Raw genomic sequence first — 25,306 nt, forward strand, 5'->3', positions numbered from 1 at the left:
TCATCAAAGACCATGATCTAGAGAGAAAAACCTTTTGCAGCAGTCTGCCATTTGACATGTAAAAACTGTGCCAAAATCACTAAAGTCTGAAGTTTTCTAAGTCCTTCAGTAAAAAAATATCTATGGCTATTGAACTTCTGCTGGCTGTTCAAAACAAGTATTGAAAGAATAATTCATTTCTCTGGTGTAAACCCAGCAATTTCCACTCAGACCCTGGATGCTTTCAAAGGCAAATCCTATAAGACTGAAAAATGTGCACCTAGAAAGACAAGCAACCTTGAAAAAAAAAAAAAGGTGTTAGGAATTTCCTCTGCAATGAACCAAATACATTCAGCATAGATCCCAATTTCAGGATATCTTTAAGGAGGCAAGCTTGCATGATTCAAGGTTAAAAGTTCATTGTTAATTTTTTAAGCCTGTCACACCAAATAGCTAAATATTCTGACAAGGAGGGGATACAAGCATTTGATCTACAGTAGATGACGAATTGGGCTGGCAATTATAAAGCTATTCTCACTTGTATCTCCTTGCAAAGTGTGAGAGCCATGTTCCAAGGTTGTCCTTAAAGGCGTCCTTAACATAATGCTGTCAATGACGTTTCTTCTTTTCGGACATTACATTCTTTGGTGATTAATTTATACAAAGTTTTAAAAGCTGGTCATTATGAAGCTCAGAATGAGAGTATTATTACACACACAATGAAGTTATCTCTGAACAGAGGAGAGAAAGAAACACTGGGCTCTGCCTGTATATTCACATGCAAAGTAATAACTCCCCTTCCCGACTACTGTGTTGACATCATGCAGCATCTGCATTCGACTTTTTGCATATGTAATGAAAAGACACACCTCAGAAAATAAAGACAGTTTTAAAAGCAAAATAACCATTTTGTTACTTACAGCATTTGATAAAATGGTAATGAGACATTCTTTCATCTCAGGCTGTAGTCTCGCTACAGGTTTCAGCATTCTCTTCTGCTACAACTGTCATGCCCAGAAAATGCATTATTTAAAGCCCTTCCTCAGGTATCCAGTACACCTCAGAATACATTATTCAGCGCAGTTTCTGTTCCAGGATCCTGCAGAGGCTTCCAAGTCACCCTCACCCGGCTGCTGGAGTTACGATAAACCTCTGTGCGTCTTGAACCATGACTGCTGCACGTGCTATTGTAGCACAATTGATTGACAGCGCTCCTAATCCCACATCCCCAGGAATAGAAAGATTTAATTGGTGTGCACTTGCAGCCACATTCTTCCAGCACTGAGGTGTGCTGCTGCACTGCGGCTTTCACAGTCCTGCCAGTTAATGGCTTTTCAATAGCTTTCAAATGGCAGCAAACTAAGCTTGATGAGTGGGCTCGAATGAAATAGCAGAACAGGGGATCTTAAATTTTATTTGTGCATGTTGTTCGTGTGCCAAATGCGACCAGATTTTTAGCTAGTACTAAACCGGGATTATTTTTAGTTGCCACCAGTTGCTGTGTGAATAGGAAATTGATATAGGTTTCCAAGAATAACCATCTTTTAGCATCACAGATCATTTTTCAGTATATTATAAGGTAAAAAATCAGGATAAAGCTTACAGCCATCTTCAGGGTCTCATGGTTTATGCATGGATTAATTCACATTGAGCTAAAAACATGCTTGTGTGTACATTTCTTGATATGTTCCTGTTCTATCCTTTCTTTGTATTGCAATGCATCTTTTTCACAGAAAGAATATTTGTGTCAGGAGACAAAAACTACAAGCTCTGCATGGTTTGTATCATGATTATGTGCATGTTATCTAATGACATTTAAATCACTGATTGTAAGAGAAAAAGCCTAAGAAAATGCATCACTAGGAGCAAGTCCATACAATTATTTATCACACTGTAGAATAACAAGTCAGTGTACACTGACGCATTACCCAGTTTCAGATTAAGGACACACAAAAGGCAGACCTGCACTGTATTTTAAACACCCAGGCTGCAGCATCCTCTGAGAACAATTTCTGCATTACTTTGCCAGGAACAGTTATCCATGAATTTGGCTACCTCTTTTGTGAGAAACCTACAGCTGAACTGCAGTAAAATATTTTTATAGTATCAAAAAATAATTTAAGAAAATTGTACTTATTGAAGACCTCCATTTGCTTACCATGCATCATGCTTGCCGCAGCCAACACTTCACTGAGTGAGAGCTCTTGTAAAGGAAAACTGATAGTCCAACCATATTTAAATCTTTTATTCATCTGAAAGGGTTCTCACCTACTATTTTGTCAACATAACATTCTAACAGCTACAAAGTGTTAAAAGGACTACAAAGGAAAAAGGGTCTTACTAATTAGTGAGGATCACTAATTCAGATTCTATTAACTATTCTGCAAAGTTCCCACAAGAGCAGAAAGATATATATTCACAGGCTTCCAGTGATCCATTAGCAAAACCCTTAGGTGAAATCTCTCAGCTCCCAATAGCCACACATTTCACATATGGTTTAAAGTTAAATATGCATAGCAATTCTTTTATTTATAGATAAATCTTTATATCAGAACTAATTATTTAGGTGTTTTGGTTTTCTTCCTGAAAACATAAGTTTTCCACAAGAAAATGAAAAAAAAAATCAAGAAATAATCAGGGGGACATAGGGATAAATTATATAAAACACAATACAGTAATTACATTACCATGGAAACTTTTTTTGCTCTAAAGCTCAGAAGTCCAAAGTAATTAAATATGTTCAGACTGCCTTTCACACCTACACAACACTAGGCCGGTTTGGGCCATATGGCTTATAAAATAAACATCCAGAGTGTTTTAAGAAGCAATGTTAGTCATAGTTCATGAGCAAGTGTCAAGTAATCTGACAAAAAGGCCTTTGAGCAATACTTTTTGGTGGAGACATTCCTGACAGGTTCATCTCTGGTGGCACTGTCAGGCAAACAGGCTGCCGTGTCTAATAACATCACACTTCACCATCCCACACTGGTTAAAGCCAGGAGCACCTTGGTAAACAATGGTGGGTGAAAGAAATGGACAAAAGATGCTTTTCAGCAAGCAGACATGAAAGGAACAAAAAGTACCTGATTTTGGCTTGAACAGAATGTGAAGAAAAAGTATTTGGATCTGTCTCATTTTAGACTGCAATGTATGTGATTATGTATTGAATTGCCATAGTAAAAATTTAGGATGGTGGAACTTGGTGGAATTTATGTGACAGGCTAGACTACATCCTCCATTCTGCAAGTAATGAGGGAAAGAATTCAACAATGCTAAGTGTAAGATCCTGCACCTGCATTGAGGCAGCCCCTAGTATCAATACAGTCTGAGGGATAAGGGACTGGGAGCAGCCCTGTGGACAAGGACTCGGAGTTACTCATGAAAAGCTGGACATGAGCCAGCAATGTGTGCTTGCCAACTGTGTCCTGGGCTAAAGTGCAGGTATTAGAATGGTAGGTGCTGCTGCCTATCCCCTGTCCCCAACAAGCCTCTCCTGTCCAAAGGCAAGCTGAGTGAACATTCAGGCAATGCAGTCAAACCTCCACTCAACACTCACCACAGCTGGCTCAGTCACAGAGGCAAGAAAGGCTCTTTTGCAAGGTTTTATTCCAGTGGAGCAACACAGTAGCTGAAGGGCGACCGGGCCAGAAAGAGCAGGAACCCCGTGGAGCAGCAGCTTAAGAAGGGGAAGGGGTGGGGAGCAGAGCTGAGGGCTGGGCAGGGGGCCTGGCCTCCAGGGGAGGGGCGGCCTCCAGGGATGCCAGGCCTGTGACATGGGAAGGAGAAAGCAAAGGAAGCTGTGACACAGAAGTCCATGGGGGAGTCTCTTGCTCCCCGGGAGGGCTAACTCTATGGTGAGTAGTTATTGATGTTTCCAGGGCTGAGGGCTTGGGGATTGCCAAGGGAAGAGAGTTCATGGGATGCTACACTGGGCTGCTTCAAAAAAAAGTATGGCAGGTCAAGAGAGGTGATCCTGCCCCTCTCCTCTGCCTTTATGAGACCCCCCAACCCTGGAAACATTCAAGGTCAGGATGGACAGGGGTCTGAGCAGCCTGATTGAGTTGAAGATGACACTGCTCATTGCAGAAGAGGGTTGGATTAGATGAATTTAAACGTCCCTTTCAATCCAAAATGCTCTATGATTCTCTATCCTTTACAGAGAGCATTTAGGTACAGGACAGACTCCTGAATGCAGCAAGCTGTTGACTTGATATCTGCATCAGACAAACTGGGAGCAGAGCTGTTCTGTACATGCTCTGATTTCTTCTCTCCTAACGTGGGCTGGTCCATGTCATTGGGGAAGAATGTGGGGCTGTTTGACAAAGGAGGGTTGCACTGCTACATCATAGCTTGGGTCTGTGCCCTGCAGCTGGACTGTTGGACTAATCAAGTCCAAGCCCATGAGCAGCATGTACCCACCTGCAGCAGGGCACTGTGCCCTTTCCCATTCTCCACAAGTCTGTATGCCAAAAATATATGGCCAGTTACTCAAGTAGAGTGTGAATTATGAATGGAAAAAAGGCACAAACTTTTCAAGAGGTGGCACCTGGCAGATGGCAAACTCAACAGGCCTTTTATTTTAGAAAACTGTGTTGATTTTTTTTTTAATTTTGTTACATAACTAGTTTAATTATGTGGGTAATTATCATTAAAGGGTTTCGAAAAAGAAGTGAAAGCATAAATGGAAGGAAAACATGGAAAGCAGTGTATATTGCTATCAGCAGGAAGTTCTGACGTATTGAAGGGCAGCATCAAAGAGAATTAAGAACAATAGATAACTGCAAATGCAGAGACAGGATGAAACTTCAGGAGAAGGGGCAGCTGAACTTGAGGTAAAAGAAGACACAATAGGAATACTTAAAAAGGCAAAATCTTCTTCACCTGCTGGAATAACATTATTTCATTTCCAGTGCAATATTTTGCTAGGTTGGAGAGGAGAGGAGGAACAGAGAAGAAACCACAATGGTGGTGGGTTGTCCATGACAAACAAAGATTTCAAGTGTAAGGAAAAGAAAAGAAGGATTTAGTTTTTTGGAATGAGTCCGAAGGAGGGAGTAGTTCATTGTCAGTGATTTTACAAAAAAAAAAAAATTGTTTATTTACAAGAAAGGGATATTAGCCATGTTAGGTATTCTCTCCTGACTCAACTCCAGAAAAAATTCAAAAGAGAAAAACTATATTAACAACACTTACAATCTGACCATATAAACTATGGAATTATACAGAGACAGGCTCTGAGGCCATTGTATACCTACTTTCTTTTCTACTTAAAGGCAACAATGGCAGGTTTTCAATCACAGCTCCAGGGGTTCTCTAAAGACTACACCAGTGTTGAAGTCTACAAAAAGGCACAAATGCTTTTGAGCTGGGGACAAAGACTGAGCTGGTACTAAATCTGGTGATAAACACTTAATGTATTTGATTTTCTCCAGCTCAGCAAAAATATAGATAAAATAGAAAACAAGATCTATTTAGCTCTTCTACAAAAATTCCTTGCCAACTCTCCCTATAGAGAGAAAACAGCCAATTTTCTTGTTTTCAGAAATTCAGCATTCCATGAAATTGCAGAGTTAATTAAAGAGAATCTTGGAACAGTTCAACCATCACTAGGACAGTTCTATTTCTTAGGATAAATACCCATCTAGGGATCAACATCTCAGAGCAGATACTGCTTTCAGATCTTAGTTTCCAAGGCTCAGACCTTCACTTAGAAATGCACCTATGAAGTGCTTCCTAAAACAACCAAGCAAACAAGAACACTTTAAAGTAAGGTTTTGCTGTCAAGAACTGACACACAGTATTGTACTGATGTCATGTAAATATCTTGTTACTCTTCCAGTGTCTCCTGGTGTCACAAACAATCAAACATTTAATAATTTTATCATCTTAGTATTTTGCAATTCACATATACCTGAAAGATTTGATAGAGGTACTCAGAACTATCCAAAAGCAATTTGAATAATGAGAAAAGCACCGTGACTACTGGTTTTAAATACATGACAGATGCTCCCCATTTATGCCATTTTTGCTCAGTGCAGCAAAGCTTGTTATATTCCTTCAGATGTTACAGCTTCATTGCGCTACTTACGGGTTTAAGGCTGTAGACAAAAAAAGTGGAATGCAGAGGAACATTGACATGGCTCATATGTTTTGACAAGTGATACTGCTTAGCAGTCAAACCTTGGCCATTCTATCCAGCTGCCAACAAGCCACTCTTCAGATAACATCTGGTAGCTCTATGCTTTATCAGGAAGCTGGGATGAGCCCTAGCAGATGTAGATACTTAGCAAGAAGGACTCTGTACTAATTTTCTCTACATGAGTCACAGCAGAACAAAACACAGCAGTTTCTCCAAATAAATTTTTCTATGAACTTGCATGTCAGATGGATGTGAGGTTTGCTACAGAGACTGCAGCAACAAATCAAATCTAATCACTCAGTCATTCAGCATGGTTGACCTCTAGAGGAGCAGATGATTTTATTTTTCTCTTCCCTCTTCCCTTCCTCCAACTGTTGCACCCTTTCCTTGTTTTCCCATTTCACTGGAAAGGCACCAATTTTTCAGGAAGCTGGCAATCTTCCTCCCATTCTTCTACCTAGAGATTGAGAAAAGTGAAAAAAAAATCCTTTTCCTTCTTAACCATGTATTGTTGTAACTGAATGTATATGGGTGGACTAATCTGTAACTATTCTTTAATAGGAGGTTAAAATCATAGGATATTATTGCCCGCTATAGATGAAGTTTGCAAAATTACCAGTAGAAACCATTTGAAAGTATTTCTCACTTCCTGCCACACCCAAATGACAGTTTTTCAGGCTGTGAGTAGGTCTGTCTAGCAGTCCCTTAACTGGATGAGATGAAGGAGCTCTCACTTGTTGTGGGAGAGCCTAGAACAGGGGCAATAACAAGGCCAAATACAAGAAACAGTCCCAATAGTCTCATATATATGGTTAGGCTTATGTTTGGCACAAGTACTGACTCGATAATTAACTTCTTCATTACAATGTGTGAATATGCTTTTTTTAATTGGATTTGTTAAGAGATTTGATGAAAGACTGCTACAGAGAGAAGCTGCCAACATTTTATGTGCAAAGCCCCTTAGGAGACTGAAAAGACACCACCAAGACATGATAAAATGATAAGCAGAAAAACACGACAGCCATCACAATGCCCAGACATAAGAAAAAAAAGCAAAAAAATCCATTAATTTCCACGTAAAAAGTTATTATATGGTCAGATAGATTTTTTTGAAGTTTATAATATTTGGGAAAGAAATAGGCAAGAAGACCAATTCAACTTGAAAAATGTACTACTATCCTCTTGATAATTAGCAAATGTGATGACCCTGCATTGTATCCCTAATTTTTTTCTCTTCTAATTAATTTGATAATTTTAAAACCAGGAGACACATAATTACAATACTATTAGATGCACAGAAAGTCAAGAGTAGAGCACAGGAATTGTGTATCCTTTATCAGAGCAAATGTTACTACAACATAAATCTTGAAGTGTAATTAGGGAAAACCTGAAAGGACTGCAGGAGGAGTCCTTGAGATAGAAGGTATTCCTGACTTAGGAAAAAACTAACTTGGACAGCTGCAAAAGCCAAAGAAATGATAGAATAAGACCCTTCTGGGACTGTAGGACAGCACAGAGGACAGGCAAGCAGTTTCAAAAATTTTAGAAATTACTCTACTACTCAGTATCCCAAAAGGGGAAAAAAAAAGAATTGATATTGAAGATTTGTAAGGGGTGGTGAAGTGATAGTATTTTAAATTTGTCAACCATGTCCTTCAAAAAACCTACCAGAACAAAACCACATGTACCACATGCTGTACCACGTGCTGCAGACCAAGACCAGAATAATACCACTTCTTTTCCCCAGCCCTTCTGCACTTCATTCTTAATGTAACTCACCACAGGTTGTTAATGCATATTTGTCTTACAGTTTTTTCTTATGTAGCACAGATAAAATGGGAGAGAAGGGGTGTAAGGAATGGAAAACTACAAATAACTTTTATTAAATTTACTGTGCTGCCATATGTGCACAGTGTAGCAACATGCAACTGGATGGTTTCTGCTTCTGCACCTTCTTCGGTTTCTAATGCACATATTCAGTTATTTCCTCTTTTTTTCTTTGTCTGTGTCAACATGTAAAGAATTCATCATCCTGACCACAAAGCCCAGGTGAGAGTCCAACTTGATAAGAACAATAATCAAATCAAAGTGTAAGATGGTAAGAGCTTTTGACACAACATAAGATAACATGATATTACTTGAAAATCATATGGAGAAGTCCATAAGCTCACTGAACAAGAGAGGCATGCAGAATTTACTGCACTCTGCTCAAGTGAGAGATGAAGAATCTACTGCACTCTGCTTGAACATAATAGAACTACATCTCATTCTCAAACTAGCCAAGAATGGATAAGAAGTTAACAAGAACTAGGCAGTTGCTTTGGAAAGAAAGGGGTAATAATGAAAATATATGAAGAAGCAAGGAAACGGAGGTATAGTAAGATGAATACTAAAGGCACTGATTTATAGATGTCCAAGCAACAGTGAGAAAGAAGTAAATGTATATAATTTTATTTACATTATCTCAGGTCAAAAAAGGCATTCAGTGAGGCAAGTTACAAACAAAGGCAGGCAGAAAGATAGTGGAAAAGAACTTCTTCCCTGTGAGCAGTGGACAGATCACAGCTGAGATGCCAGGGATCAAGAACAATAAAAGGGAGGATTCCCCAAACACCAAGACTAAGAATGATGTGAAGAGCACTGAGGATTAATCAGTTGCTTGATAATCAGTTCCTTCAAACAGAAAAAAATGAAGTACTCAGTTCAGATCTCTGTGTTTTATACAAATATGAATTATAAAGGCAAAAGCTATCAAGTCAGCAAACAGCTGGTTTACACATGACCAGTGACCCAGTAAAGAGTAAGGCACCTTTTTGCAGTTACTGTACATACCCCTAGAGCATCAATAGCCATCAGCACATTTTGAGCTGAATTTTGTTAAAATTCAGATAGCTGAAACACTGTTTTCCTATTTTATAATAATATACTCTTTGTATATTTCATTCCCCATGGTCTGAAAACCTGTGGAACTTATTCTTAGAGTACATTCACTTTTTTCTCCAATAGCTGGCTGTTCATAAGAAGCAGAAGATTTATTTCTTTGCTCTCAAAGGAACTTACTCTTTTAATCAAACACTGTATTACAAAAGTAGTTATTGTTTTAACTTTGTTTTCTTGAAAGTACAGTAGTAATTACCTTTAATTTCAAATAGCAAAAGACACATGAGAAGGTATGAAAAAGAAATGTACAAGTATAATAGGGTAAAACACATCTACAAAAAAGAATTATCCAGCAAGGTAAATCATGTCATCCCAACCAATTTATAAGGCTTTTTTGTTTGATTGGGGTTTTTGCTTAAATTTATAGCAGAGTTTTCCTTCTGAAAGAAAAGAAGCATTCACTACCTTGCCATCCTGGCAGAGGGCAAAACTGCACAAGAAATAATTTCCTTCACTCGTTAACCAAAATACCTTATGCTGAAATCTCCATGGATTGCTATTTCTAGGCTGTAAATTCTTAGAAGAGAAAGCCACACAAGCTGGTGTTGACTATAAACCACTCTTTGATTCTTAGACTTTGACCTCAAAACCAGCAGGGGTTCTGTCACTGCCTTCAAAGGACGCAAAGTGAAACACTTAAAAGCAAATGACCCAAGATTATTGGAAAATGACATAAATGAGCTATCTTGGAAAAAATAATTAGCAATTATGCATAGCACACCAAGACTAATTTGCTTAACATCTCCCAAATGCTCCTGTTACAGTTGGTGTTAACTGGAGACCATGCATTTATCCATTTCTCAGTGTCTTTGTCATTTCAAAACTACTTTTCCTTATCATTACCAACATATTTCTGTCATATTTGAGGGCAACATAGCAGTAGGTAATGCTGATTTGACTAGAGAAATCAGTGGGATTTTTTTCACCAAATCTAGGTTCAACCTCTTATTGCCCTGGCCGTAGTCAAGAGAGGATCAGCACCTTTTACTATCAATCCTTAGGGATATTCCATCTATGCAAATTAAACATTTAGTTGGCATAGGTTTATTGAGTTAGGTTCTGTATATGTTAAGGAGAAAATAATTACACCTGCTAAAAAATATCAACATGTGGTAAACATAACTATAGTGTCTAAATGTAACACATATTCAGAGTAATTGCTAAGGACAGTTTTGAATTAGAATGGATTCAAATCATCAGAAGCAAATTTCAAAAGTGGACTTTGAACATATGAAAAGAGATATAGAGGCTTAGCACACATGCACACCAACAATAAGATGGAAAGTTCAAATGCTTTGTGATATTAACACGTTTTTTATTGTGTGTTTCTAACTTTCTTTCTCCTTTTTATTTGAATAATATACAAAATACAGAAGACGAGTTAAACAATTTTTGAGGTTCAATATAAGATGCACAACCACATTTAGAATACTTCAAAATTGGCATAGCTAAAGAGGGAGTTAACAGGGTCCTTCAGAGACTAACTAAGGAAATCATATAATACACATAAAGGATGATAGAAAATATTATTCACTCAATACAGATTATTTCACAGTGAGCCTGGGGGTGATAAGGCAGGTGAGAAGATTTTCTTCACTGCATTAAGATATTGCTGATGGACATATGAAAGATAGCAAAAGGACACCATATCTCAGGAGGGTTGAAGAACTACAACCTGCATAAATTACATTAATATACCCCAAAGAATTATAAATCTGACTGTGACCCCTGCAGAAAAAAAACCCAAAAAACAACCAAACAAACAAAAAAAACAAAAAACCAACCAAACACAAAAACTCACCAGAAACAAAACAAAACCCCCCTAAAAGCTGGTGCAATTTCATGAATGCAATCTGAGACATTAGGCAAAAAAGTAGTGCCCTTAACAATGCAGCTCAGGAAATCTGCAGCAAATGAACTGGATAAAAGGAAGGAGGGTTTTGAGATTTCAACTTTTCTGAGAAAATAATTAATAGCTAATTTTTATTGCTCATTGTTTCCTCTAATTTTTAAAATTAAACCTATTTTGCATGTTGTATTTCTGCTTACAATTATCTGAAATTAAAAGCAAGCTCATGGTAGTTACCCCATGTCAAAAACTTCACATTAGTCAGCACGATTATGACTTTAATACAGGAGGTAAAGGTCTCTGTTGAGAGCACACCTAAGTTGCCAGCATAGGCAAGCACATCAACACAAGCCATGATGACTACCTCACATTGTTCCTCAGAGGAGCTGCACCCCTGGCTCCCCAGTGATCCCCCACCTGTGAACTGAGAGCCCTGCAGCTGCCCAAGGTGCTCTCTGACATCTTGCGAACAATAACAGTGAGTGGGAAAAGACCAAGAATTCAAAAATACTTTCCTTGAAACAGATGCCTGAAGGGTGCAAGGTGCACCCAGATTGTCTCAGCTATCAAACACAGAGAAGATCCTACTACTCTTTTCCAACATATGAGCCGATGATAAACAGCTGGAAGCTACCACCTTCTTCACAGACCTTTTTCTTTCTCTTGATTTTCCTCACACTGCACAGTGGAAAAAGAAATGCTTTCCTCCCCAGTTATGGCTTTTAAAGTCCAGTTTTTAAACAACCAGTGTTGGGGGTTATAGCTGTTCTCTGATTTGAGGCAGTCTGTATTGTACTCTGTCTTTTTTTCATACGATCATGTCCTGGGGAGTCGAAAGTTCTTTTTTCCTCTTTTATCAGCAGCATACCAAGAAATGGTGATAGAGAAGAACGCTGGCAGGAATGAGGATGACTGTCAGAACTGAAGGTAAGAAAATGAGAGGGCACTCAAGGTGCACTGCTTCCACTCCTCCTGGTGAGCATGCCCTCAGTCAGACACAATGGAAGAGAAAGGCAAATCCGCAGCTGCTCGCTCTGCCCTCCCACCAGCTGCTCCAAACACATCAGGGGTAGAGAAACCAGGGAGAAGGGTGAGCAGCTGCTGTCAGCTGTAGGGCTCTCACAAGCACATCCCTCAGCCCAGCTCCAGTTGGCCACCCCTGTGACACAATCTGGGAGGGCTGCCCCAGGACTGCAGTGTCACACACAGCAGCCCTCAGGTGCTGCCTCAGCCCACACACAGGCACTCCCAACACAGCAGCAGCTGTGGTAAAAGCAGGCAGAGAGGTACAGCTGAGATCTGCAGGCCCATGGCTCACAGTGCAGCTCTGTGCACTGCAGACTGGTGGTATCTTATCAGTCCTTGACAATGATGTTTGATGGGAATCTAGCTGAAAGACAGAGGAGCAGACTCCTATCCCTACCAGACACCTCTGTGGGCAGTGGGAGGCTGGAATATAGGAATAGGCAAGCCTGAGTGACTGCAAAGAGCCTTGGTGGATAAGGAGGGGCAGAGCTGAGCCTGACTGAAATGAGATCAGAGCTGGACAGCACAGCAGTGCCACAGCTGGGGAGCTGCAGCAGCAGTTTCTATCCTGATTGAATTTTTTTTTTTTCTCTCTCCAGTGAAAATCTGGGAGACAGAACGCCAGATATTTGACAGCAGTAAGGTGAAGAAAATGCTGCTTTGACATGCATCAGCCTGAGACAAAGTCTTTGACTTTGCATGATACTGCCTACAAGTTTATAGCATTTCCTTTTCCAAGCTTCATTTTCCAAAATGTCTCTTAAAGTCTTCCAGAATCCCTGACCTTGATGCCTGATGTCTGATCTTTCAGTGGTTTGATGTCACTAAGTTTTTAGTTTTATTTTCATCCTAGTATCCCTCTTAGCCAAAGAAGGAGGCAGCTCCTCCCTGGTAAGGAACACAACACTTGTGCTTAGCTGTTTTGGCCGCTCACTGTGTGGCTACGTACCAAGGTCATTCATGGAATATTCCTGCAGATTACAATGTTAAGTTAATAACATGCTCTTCTAAAAATGAGCATCTCTACAGCACATTTCCTGTATCTCTTTGGGCCTTTTTATAAATATTCATACACATAAATTACAAGGAAACTCTTAAACAAAACCTGAGGACAAAATCTCTTGTGTAACTTGCTCAAACAGTAGGTTTGTTGTGTAGAGAGGATTTGCTGGCAAATACACACAGGCTACTGTTTGAATAGGTAATGTCATGGTCCATCTACTGCTCTTGGATGACCCAATTGTACTTATTTCCCTGTAGGAACACCACAAAGAACAACAGTATTCATTTTTATAGAGTATGAAGTATTCAAGAAAATCAGTGTGGGAGCTAGACTATATTCCTTTCAGTTTCTGTTTAGATCTACATCTGAAAGGAATAATAACCCATCAAGGAAGACAATTTAACTATGACAATACTGAAGTTTTGAAAGTCAGAAAAGACTCTCTATGGCATTGCAGCTTCTCTGTGGATAAACTAGGTAAGGAAATCTTAGAGTTTTTTTTCAGATGATCTATGATTTAACTATACTTGCGAGATGAAGGACAGATGGTTCACAAATAAGATTTACATATCAAGGGTTAGCTTTGCAAAACAAAAAACTGACATCAGTTTTACATGAAAGTGGTGTTAAAATATATGGGGATTTCAGGAGGAGTACTGAAGAATTAAATTGCATTTTACAGGGATCAAATATTATCAACAGGACATTATTTTCAAGAAGCTGAGAGCAAAAAAATTAATAAAAAGCTACATATAGAAGACGTATTGGTAATCACAGAAATTCATGTATAAATCATAAGCAATGGAAAGGTGTACCCAAAAATTTGTGATGCTGCTAATCCACTGAAAATTTCTCTCCTGTATTAGCCACATGACTGAAAAAAAAAGTAATTACCCTGAAATTAAGTGAAATTTTAAATTATTATTTTAATTAATATATGTCTCTCTTACCATGATTGGTATTTTTAATTTCATGGATATGATCTGATCCACAGGAAAAGCATACTGAGCTTGAAACTTTTTGGTGGCATAATCTTTCTCACCCCTTCTCTGAAACTTACATGTCTCTTCATGCGTCTTCCACAGAATTTATGAGGAAAGATTTTGCTTCTATCCTTAAGGAGCAATGTAAATATTTAGGGGAATTTTACTGATGTGGGGATGATCCTGGGTGTTGTTCCCCTACAGTTCCTCTGCCTTGCCTGTCAACACCACTGGCACATGCCATCGAGTATCTACAGCCTCCAAAGAGCAAGGGAGGATTCATTTTGTTGTTGTGCTGCCAGAGCTTCAGCTGAACTCCCAAACTGATGGACTTTAGAGTGTGACATAGTGTTGCAACCCACCCCATCCAGATGTCCCAAGAGCCTGATGAATTCAGAGCTCCATCAGAGAGCTTTTTACATCAGTTTTACATCTCTGCCCTTAAGTACAGCACCACAATCCCCCTCTGATTCTGCATGTGGGGGCTCTGGCTATACCTGGGCAGGGGAGCAGCCACCCCAGTGGTCAGCCCATCATGTTCCTCATGTTTCACTGAAAAGGCTGGATAAAAAATCACCTGAGATGTATGAATAACCACACATAAGGATGAGGCACCAGATGAACCGATCTTCAAGTCCTTTAATCTGTTTGACCGTGAAGGAAGAACACAGACCAATAAAAAGTTATTTTCTTCTGCTGTGAATTGAGTACAGCTTCTCCTGTATGACCATTTGCAGTAATATGAGAATATTACTGCAAATATTGGGAATATCTCACTCCACAATAACCTTGGCACAAAACATGAAAATCATAAGCACAAGGACATGCACAAAACATGAAAAGCATAAGCACCTATACATTTACAGAAAAAATGGGGGTCCAATCAGCTTCAATAATACTTTTGAATATCTGAAGAACTTGAAGAGCTTTGAAGAAGCTTTAATTTTCTGAAAATACAGGTTTGTTAAACACCCAAGTGTTCTTAAGCAAAATTCCTTATGTATGAAATCAAAGAAAACACCTTTAAATTGTGTAACTTGATTTTCTAGCTTTATTCTTTTTATTTTAAATGAATTAAAAAGTCATTTCCTATTTCAAAACTCACTTTATGTGTCCAACATATGATCTGCTCCTATAAAATATACAAACAGCTTTTTCAGTGGATTACCACCATCACTTACCTGCCACAAATCTAAAATATTAGGTATGTTTTACCCATTGCTGTAAAAATTTAAATATTTTATAACATGAAGTTCAGATTATTTACTATATTCCGTTTTGTACAGAAAGCACCAGGCAGGAGCCCAGCTGATAACAGGAGTAACACTGTTTCAGTTTATTTGACACTTCCAGCTCTGCCCTTCAAGTGTCCTCAGCCTGCTTTGTGTGTTCTTAAACATAAGAGCTGAAGCCACCTCCTTCTGGAAACAACACTCTTCCATTCAGCATCCCCTGCTTATTTCTCACATGCTTAACTCCCTGCAATTCACAAAGATGGGAAGAAAAACACAAACCACCATAAAAACCAGTAAATTTGCCTTTCATTTATTTTCACCTCATGTCTGACATTGCCAATATCTTTAAACCTGCATAAATTAATTTGCTTTCATGAATTATTGTTGTTTACAGTGTTGAGGAAGAATGTTTTATCTGATGGGATAGAAGTCATTACCACATGAGCAAAGGAAATGTTCATAATCTGAAGGACAAGGCAATGATATCAGAGAGAGACTTTTCTACCTGACTAGGAAATTATTAGCAACCCTTGATAAGAATCATGAATAGTGTTTAGAGAGCATAAGAAAAGATCCAAGAAGGAAAGTAAGATGTGCAAAATTCTGAGAATAAAGGAGAAAAAGTCGTGAATATGGGTGAAAATTTGTTTTTAATACACTTCATCAGAACTGGGATCAGGCCATTAAAGAGAAAGAGATGTGTCTGCAAAGACTAGAAAATATCTTCAGGAAAGAAAAGGCTTTTGAGTAATTCTGTCTATAGTGGGTCCATGTATTGGGAAATATTCTCTGCCTCAGATCATTAAATTCAGACTTTCTAGGATGCCATTTTTGTAAAAGTGAAGGAGTTGTTTTTAGCTTTTTCTCTCTAAGAATATCTTATTAGAATATGCAATAACAACAAAAATTTTAAAGAAAAGTTCATATACTGAAAACACATGGGCAATTATTTCACTTGGAGTATATTACCTTGGAAATCATGCCTAGAATTGCTATGTATAGTAGACTGGAGTCAGGATAATATTAAATCCAATAAGTCATAGCAGCAAACATAAGGCAAGAATGCTAACGTGTACTGCTGAGGGGATTAGGTACAGCCTGTATTACACAAAAAATATTGAGAAGTTGTTTTACAGATCAAATTAATCCTCACTATTTGCTCTTATAAAAACAGTTTCTTATTTATTTCCTTGTTTTTTTTAAATCAAAATCTCTTTACAGCCAAAGAACTACAATGGAATGCATATTCAAGAATGGCCTTATTGTGTTCAGTCTCTAGTGTGAAATTCCCACAGATATAATGAGAGATCTGGGATTGTCAGGGGAGCAAGGTCAGGCTGTGTAATCAAAAGGACAGAGATATCACCAGGACACCAGCTGTACAGTGTACAAATTGTATTAGATAATTGGTCTTAAAGTGAAAACATTTAACTTTTTGGTAAAACAAACAGCAACTCCTACAACATAACCTTGTGACTTACTGAATTTTTAAATAGACATTTTGTTTTAAAACATAATTACTAAAAGCCTGAGTCAGTGTCAAGTAAAGCATTATGAAAATGTTTCCACTGACTAGTGGGTGTTAGATCCAGTGCAAGGTTTCTCAAATGTCTTACTGAAGACAGTTCCACTCCTAATATATTATGCAAGCTTAGCAACCACAGATACTGTCATTAGGGGTATGTAAAATTAATAGTTATCTTAAGATTAGGGTGCTGAGATCTAGCACAGGACTAAAGAGTTTGGAGAAAGACACAACTTGGATTGGGAAACTGGTATCTAAGGTAGACAACAGGTTCCTGAGATGGAGAACCTACTCTTGGTCTGAGAATATAGAGATCTACGGGGTTAGATGAACAATTTGGTCTCCAGATCTGCACAGGGCACAACCTTGATGCTTCATGGAACAGGTTATGTGCGTTCACAGCAGTTACTCTTCCACTTGCTACACTTGGTACAGGTGACAGCCACCTGAAACACATTGTGAAATCACCTTTCAGACCATATGAGTGTCTGCAATGACACCCAAAATTGTTTTACACCCAGGATGCAAGGCAGGGTGATGAGGTTGGTTACTGACTTGGTTGCTGTCTGGATGTCATCTTGCAGTAGCATTTAATACTTTTTTCCTCAAGTCCTTTCCCACCACCTTTCCTGACCAGTAACATTGTCTCAATGAGGGAGATAGAAATGATTGTGTTAAATGATAGAAAATGTGTTCCCAAAGGTGTTATAATCTCAAAAGGAAGAACAAAGTCTTCATTTTATCAAGAAAATGAAAATGTGTGGCCTGGACTCTGTGGTGATTGGCGATGGTAGCTGTGACATACTTAATGTATTTTGCCTTCTGGTACCTGCCCTAAGTCATAGCCTTTCTTCAGTTTGGGATCCTGTGCACCAGGCAAAATGGCAAATGAAATAGCACCAGAGGAAATCCATTCCTAGGACAGAGGGAGACTGATGCTGCTAAAATCTGAAATACAGGTACCACTGGAAGGAAAATGGGAGAGGGACCAGGAGTGTGCTTTTGCTCTTCAAAGCCTGAGACTTGCCAAATCAGTAGAGCTGCTGCACTAGGTTTAAGTATTTCTGGAAGGGTGTTCTGAAGGTTACTGCAGTATTCCCAAGACTACCCAAAACTGTCTTAGCAGACTGAAGCTGTTGGCAGCTGGGCTCATAGAAGGATGTTCTCCTGAGCTCAAGGGCGATAAAGATATGAATAGAAACAGCACAGAGGGAATTTACAGCATTTGGTCAGTTTTCCAAGGCACATGCCACATGCTTTTCTTTAAGTCTGACAGGAAAATCTGCAGCACAAGCTCTTTCATGCCACTATGCTGTTCAGAAAATTGTAATTAAAAATAAATCCAGGAGGAATATGCTCAGTTACAGTTAAAGAATAGGATGTCCACAAGCAAACCATTGAAAAAACCTAAAAAATACATATAACAAAGTAAAACAGTAGTGTCTATCTGCCCAATTAGAAAGAAGTTTATAAACTAATTTATGAGACTGTGCATTCAAATCTTTGCTGGCTATGTTGGCAAGAAAGTGATTCTTGATCCTGGTAAGACTTGTATGTGGTCTGAAAGACAGCAAGAAATTATTTAAAGGGAATATAAAAATCAAGACAGAAACAATGTCTATATAAATAGACATTCTCTATAAATACAGTAAAAAAAAACAAAAAACAAAGAGAATCCTGATTCCTCATTAAAAAGTGTACATAAGGTAAAGATTAAGAAGGAAGTAAGAATGGATTTAAATATAGCTTCCAAAACAATCTCTAATGTCTTAATGTTAATCTCTCTGGCACAGTAAGAAGTTGTTCACAGAAACAAATTTTCATTGTCAAATATTGATCTTTATAGAGTTTGTTTAAAACATGTTGCCAATCATGTTTTTTTTTGCAGCAGCACAAGTTTTAGGTGTTTTTTCCCCCTAGCAATTAACAAAATCAATTTCCAACACGCATTCTAGCAACCATCATAGCACCACTGTGATCAGATATGGTTTGCTTTTGGGCTGGAAGCCACCCCTATAAAGAAAATTTCACAAAAGGAAAATATCAGTCCCTGGCATTCTCATATTTGGGCCAACCCCAAAGTTACTGGACTTTTTATCACCTTTAAAATTTCATTAGCACTCATGAAAACAAACAAAAAAACCCAAGTCTACGGCTCTCCTGAAATTCATGTCTTGGAGACTGTTTATACAACTAGAGGTCTGACTTCTAACTGCAAGTAGAAGTAGTGTTAAGTCTTAGAAAAAAAAGGGTGACCCTGTGTGTAACACTATAAATACATAGAAGTGGAGAGGAAAGTAGATATGAAAGTTAAATTAAGAAAATTGAGGGCTGTTTTTTGTATGAAAATATAAGAAATATATTTTCATAAGAAAGAAGCCTCACCAGGAAAGGTCAGTACTTTGATGTCAGACAGACACATCTGTACAGACAGCAGCCAACCAGAGATTACTTTCTGCCTAATTTCCAGATTGTTCAAAAGTGAGTTTTTGAAAATGGCCTTTCCTTATTGAGAATTGTAGGTGATGGTCATTTATATATCTGTTTTAGGAACAGGATAAAAAGGAGTCTGGTAGGGTTTGGGTACAATGCCAATTCACAAAAACCAGAAAATTTTCCGGAAACTTCCATATGTAAAGGAACTTCTTTTTTGGAAAGGATTTCGAGTCCCAAAATAGATTTCCTGGTCAAAACACAACACCAGAACAGACAACAGGGCAATGATCAATATATGACTTGGCTGCAAGAGGGGCAAGTCCTATCAAAAGCCTGCCAGGTTTCCTGCCAGCTTGGCTGGTGACCTGAAAGGGAACAAAGCCTGCAGTGTCTCCAGGCAGTCCTCCCATCTGGACTGCCTCCACATCATGAATCCTGAGGTCTTTAGTGACTGCAGTTCCAGGAAAGCCCTCCCACAGAGGCATCTTGCAGGTCGCTGTTGCAAGAATTCCCTGTGCTGGACGTCCTGGCTCCCAAGACTGACTCCCACTAGACATGACAATGAGCAAGTGGCCTGGGAGAATAAGAAGACAAGGGCTGAGCCAAGAAACTTAGTCTTAGGCTTGAAGCTTCCTACAGAAACTGAACAAATGATCTTATTCCTAAGTAATTTTATCCCCTCCGTGGAAGGCTTTCTTCTGAAAGGTACCTTGTTTTTGGAAGAATTTTGTGGAAAATGAAAGTTCCAATGGATTATTAAATCTCATCCAAGCTAAATATTGTATTAAACATCCATACTGTATCCCTAACAGCATCACTGAATCAAAGAATATGTTGAGTTGGAAGGGATCCTCAAGGACCATCAAGTCAAACTCCTGACTCTGTAAAGCCACATCCTCAAGAATCACATCCTGTGCCTGAGAGCATAATCCAAACACTTCTTGAACTCTTTCAGGCTTGGTGCTGTGACCACTTCCCTGGGGAAACTGTTCCAGCACCCAATCACCCACTGGGTGAAGAGCCTTTTTCTAATATCCAACCTAAATCCCCCTTGACACAACTCCAAGCCATTCCCTTGGGTCCTGTCACTGATTACCACAGAGAAGAGATCAGTGCCTGTCCCTGCACTTTCCCTCAGGAGAAAGCTGTAACTGCAGTGAGGTCTCCCCTCAGCCTTCTCTTCTCCAGGCTGGACTGACTAAGTGCCCTCAGCTGCTCCTCACACGGCTTCCTCTCAAGGCCCTTCACAATCCTTGTTACCGTTCTTTGGACACTCTCCAATAGTTCAATGTCTTTCTTATATTGTGTACCCAAAACTGCTCCCAGCACTCGAGGTGAGCCCCCCCCAGCTCAGAGCAGAGGGGACAATCCCCTCCCTTGCCCAGCTGGCCATGCTGTGTCTGATGCCCCCAGGACAGGGATGTCCCTCCTGGCTGTCAGGGCACTGCTGGCTCATTTTCAGCTTGCCAATGACCAGGAACCCCAGGTCCCTTTCTGCAGTGACTGCTTTCCACCAGTGAAAAATTTCCATTGAGAAAAAGATGGAGGATCATGACAGAGTAGCAAAGAAATTCTATTTGTGTAAATAATACTTTTATTCTTCGTTCAATGGAAAAAGAGGAAATTATGCCAAGACCAATATACAAAAACGATTTAGAAAACTGTCTGACAATCAGATTCTTCCTTTTTACTACAATTCACTACAGCCTACCACTTCCACCCCTCTCCCATTTAGGGTACAAGCATCACAGTCAAAGGCTCTTTTGCCAGGAAGAAAGATCCTTTTCTATAGGATGGCACAAAATGGACATATCTTCACTGTAATGTGGCTTGGGTTTCTCTCCTTTTCAAAATCTAGTGATCATTTTTGTTCAAGTATCCCAAGCCCAGCTTTTTAGCATTCATGTCTATCAATGAAATAAAAAACTTTGGTAGTCACTTTGTGCTCTTAGAAATTATCTCTGGCCTGCTGATTTTTCCTACTCTTTCTCAATACCTGAACAGGATAAGTATGTGAATCCCTATGGCATTTTCTTACACAAAACATTCAAGTCTGTTCAAACTAGAAGACAACATGCTTATTTTCAGATTTATATCACTTTCAGACTCAAGTGAAATCACACATTCAAATGAAAATCATTGCAAAATCAGAGACCGGGTTTAACTGAAACTTGGGAGCATGTACATATTCCTTCTGCAAGCTGCCTGAGGCCTTTTTTTCATACTGTACCCCATCAGATGCTTAAGTTTGCAGTCAGTTTGCACACCCATTAAAATTTTATTTTTGGCTGGTAATGATGTCCCCACATACATGGGCCTCCAAAAGTATGTTCAAGGTTATGAAAGGATCCTCCTGCTTTCATGAAAGAATATTCAGAAAGAGCAAACAAAAAGTAGCAGAAGAACAAGAAAAATATACTCCAGCACCACAAAAGTTGATTATTATTAAACATTGGTAAGCATATCCATTTCAAATGGGGCCTCAAGAAGTGATGAAAGCCACAGGGTATGGAAGACTGCAAGCACGGATGGGAGAGCAGCCTTTTACCCTGATGTGTTGGGTGTCCAAAGCATGACAGTGTGCTAGATATAACCAAGTCCAAAGGGCAAAACAGTGAAACTGAACATAAAAATCTTAAACCACAGCAGAGCAGCTGCTTCCAACTGCTACATGCCCCAAATCAAATCAACTTTAGGCCTCTGCCTGTTTCTAAAAAATTAACCTGCATTTTTCACTCCTTCAGCCAACAGACACCAAGTGTTAACTACTGCACAGCTATGAGGGTTTAGCACGTGGGATCTTCTGAGCTGACATGGTCATCACCCCTTTTTAGCTCATTTTCTCTGCCAGGACCCGCTGCCAACCTGCCAGAAGACGGCTCTTTCATCCCTGCTATAGAGCCAGTTGCCAAACAGCTGCCATGGCAAACAGCATTTGAAACTCTACTGCTAGTGAGTTAACTATTCAAGTATTTTTAAAATGTGGGAGGGGTGATTTAGAACTATACATAATGCAGAACCACACACACTTATGTTTGCACTGGAATTATCATGCTTGGGAGACGCTTGACAGGACGTTAGGTCAGCAGCTATAACAAGTCATGTCATTTGCTTTGCTGATTTTAATTCTCATGCAGTGATAGATATTCCTTGTCAGATGGCTTACTAGCTATTTTCCATCTTGTGTATGGTAAATTGCAATGTAATTCTCAATCCACATTAATTCTATACCACAGTTAATGACAAATGAGTTAATCATGATGAAATCTTTACAGAGGTTCCTTTGGGTTACCTACTTAAGCTACTGTCAGCATTACACAGTCATCACACTCAAATTAAAGGATCATTATGGCATATATTGAATATTTGGATTCACAGCAGGTAAATTCTGTTCAAAACATCTAGGATGCTGAGAAACAGTCTCCTTGATCCCCCTCTCCAAAACAGCACCAGCAGGAGAAAACCCAATGGTATTACCACATTAAAATATTCCTAGAATGACCTGCTTTATATTTACTTCTAGAGTGCTCTTGAGACTGCTTTCCATTTCACATCAGTGCCCAGTAATAATATGATCACTTGGTACCCAGTAATCACATCACTCTCACATAGCCACTCTTACAAATCCCCAATTCCCCAGTGCAGAAGACATTATAGCTTGTACTGGAACTGCCCCAAAATAAAAGACTGCGAATTGTTTCTTTTCACTATCATCACCACCAACTCTATCCTGACACACTGAGCAACTGGATGCTGCAGGAAACACAAAGTCTGTTCTTTCTTCTGCCAAGTGTCCTCTGCAAGGTGCTGTTAACTAGAGGTGCACAGAAACTCTTTCATGACACGCACTAAATAGTATCCTCAAGTACAATTCCTAGGAGGCAGGTTACATATGCAGATGACTGCCCTCAAGGACCCCCAGGCAACACTCCTTACAGCAGCACAGAAATAAATGCTAAAATCCTCAGTTTTGGGGAAAATTTGTTCAATTATCTCAATCCTTAGGGGACCATGGTATAATGTAACTGTATGCTTCAATTCGCTTCCCTGTATACTTCTAACTTTACCTACTCTACATCTGTACAAAGAAACAGGAAGGGTGTAAATGTCAAGACTGGCTTTCTGTTCAGCTGGACCAAGCAGAAACCATGACAGTGGTACAAATCAGTGGAGGGAAGAACTGGGACCATACCCATACCTGAGACCATAACCAATTCTGAATTCCACAAAAGAAATACCCAGATGCATGTGCAGGCCTCTTAGGGCTCATATTTTTTATGGCTCTCATTGAAATGCTTTGTATCTGACTGCATTTGAAGGCCAGGGCCTTTAGCTCCCTGCAATATTAGCAGCTGCTCTGGCACCGGTTCCAGCACCACTGCTCTCCACTTGCCCAAAAGCAAACCTTGTCCCACTCACACTCTGCCAGGCCTCCCTCACAAAGCTGGGGCCCAGCACCCCCAGGAACACCCTGCATCCACTGGGCAGCCTGGTGCTGACATCCCTTCCCTTGCCTGATACTGCACCATCCCCTGCTCTCCTAATGACTGACTGCCACTCCCAAGGGTCTGAAAGGTTATTCTGGAAACGAAGAAAAATCCCCACATTGCTTCAAAGTATAGCGATCATTTAACCCTCCTAAATCTACCTGTGTCACAGACTGCAAACAGCAACAGTGAAGGGTAAGACTAGAAAAGTAGAAAAGGTGAGGAACAAGAAATAAAAATCAGTGCTCTCTTTTTTTTTTCTCTCGCTTTGGGATACCCTCCAAATTAACAAAATTTTCTCTGGATAAGATCAAATATTAACAGGAAGGCCATACTGAATTAACAGCTTATGATTTAGGTGTTGCAGAAGTACTTGGCAGGAAGGAAACGCAGCAGCTATGAAACCAAGATGAGTGATTTCTCCTTAAATACAACTTGAGCAACAAGGTATGACTCTAATCAGAATGGAGTTGTTTGAGAATGGCACACTTCAATACTTCTCCCTTATATAACAAATATTCATCCATTAAAAATATATTATGCTCTTGTATGTGTTTGTGGGTATTTTATTATTTTGAGTTTGTTTGTTTCTTTTTGATACAATGTTGAAGCACTGGTATGAGCCTACTATGAACATCACAACACTGAAAAAAAAAATACTGGATTAGAAGTGACCTGCTTACTGTGTTCTGGGTGAGTAGATTTAAACAGAACACAAATATTACCATTGGGAACTACTTTCCTGGCTTAGCTTGAAAGAAAGAGTCCAATGCCTGAATCTTGTTAAAAAAAAAAAAATAGACCAAAGTCAAGAGTACTCAAAAGAAAAGAGAATTTAAAAATAAAACAAAGACACCCAGCATGACCCATGGACTGCCCTAGTGACAGTTTCAGAGTATTTACTATAATTTTTTACGTGCCAATAGTTACTCTAAGACAGCAAACCTGATAGAATTGATGTAGTGCCTAGATTAAGCTGAATTGTACTCAAAAGCCTCTGTACAAGACAATAACATATCCTAATTAGCTCTAATAAAAGCCACTTTAAAGGCACAGCTCTTCATAGCCCTCTTTTGACCTCCAAGCAAACAGAGGAGAATATGAATATTGGAAAAAAATTAATTATATGAAACATTATTTGCTTTCTATCCACATAGTATAAACCAGTTTAGTCTTAATAGGGAAAACAGAAACTGACCTTGCACAGTAGGAAAATGGGGTATAAAATAAAGACTGACTGCTTTTTGTATGACATGAGGTCTGCGTCTCAAGTTTATTTAGTACAGGACATCTTGATAAGATGATTGCAAAACTGTAATAGTGAAAGTTAAATATCATTAAACTCATGAAAAAAGTTGATTAAGCCTTTAACTAGCCAGAAGAACTTGGGATATATGAGTGTTGGTGACAAAAGAAAGCTTATGGAAAGCTGATGACCTAGGATGTGACCTAGTCCGATTAGTAAAGAAACAGCATAGCACTTTTACAGGGAAAATAAAAAGAAATTTGGAGGGAGCAACTTAAAAATCTTCCTTCCTGAGAGTTTCCACTGTAATTTAACAGTACACAGTGTAACTCACTCCTCCCTCTCCTCCCTCCCTCCCTCCCCCCACATTAGCTTCTATTGTTCAATCATCCAAAATTCCCAAGAAAAACTTTCTCACAACAGCTCCAGAGAAAGAATCCAACAAATGAACAAGGGTC

General features: G+C 39.2%; 1 protein-coding gene across 8 annotated transcripts in view; it reads right to left on the bottom strand.

Moving 5' to 3' along the window:
• MYO16 (myosin XVI) overlaps nucleotides 1–25,306 on the bottom strand; it is a 359,429-nt gene that overhangs the window by 285,793 nt on the left and 48,330 nt on the right. For 2 of the 8 annotated variants that reach the window (XM_014267408.3, XM_014267407.3), the window contains exon 1: nucleotides 900–1,359. The exons of the other annotated variants lie outside the window; for them this stretch is intronic. In XM_014267408.3, coding sequence (XP_014122883.2) covers nucleotides 900–927 — 28 coding nt within the window. In that variant the 5' untranslated portion in view covers nucleotides 928–1,359. Of the gene's footprint in view, nucleotides 1–899; nucleotides 1,360–25,306 lie in introns of those variants that run through there. 8 annotated transcript variants of the gene reach the window in all.

The sequence above is a fragment of the Zonotrichia albicollis genome, chromosome 2 (assembly GCF_047830755.1).
Source record: "Zonotrichia albicollis isolate bZonAlb1 chromosome 2, bZonAlb1.hap1, whole genome shotgun sequence".
Classification (NCBI taxonomy): domain Eukaryota; kingdom Metazoa; phylum Chordata; class Aves; order Passeriformes; family Passerellidae; genus Zonotrichia; species Zonotrichia albicollis.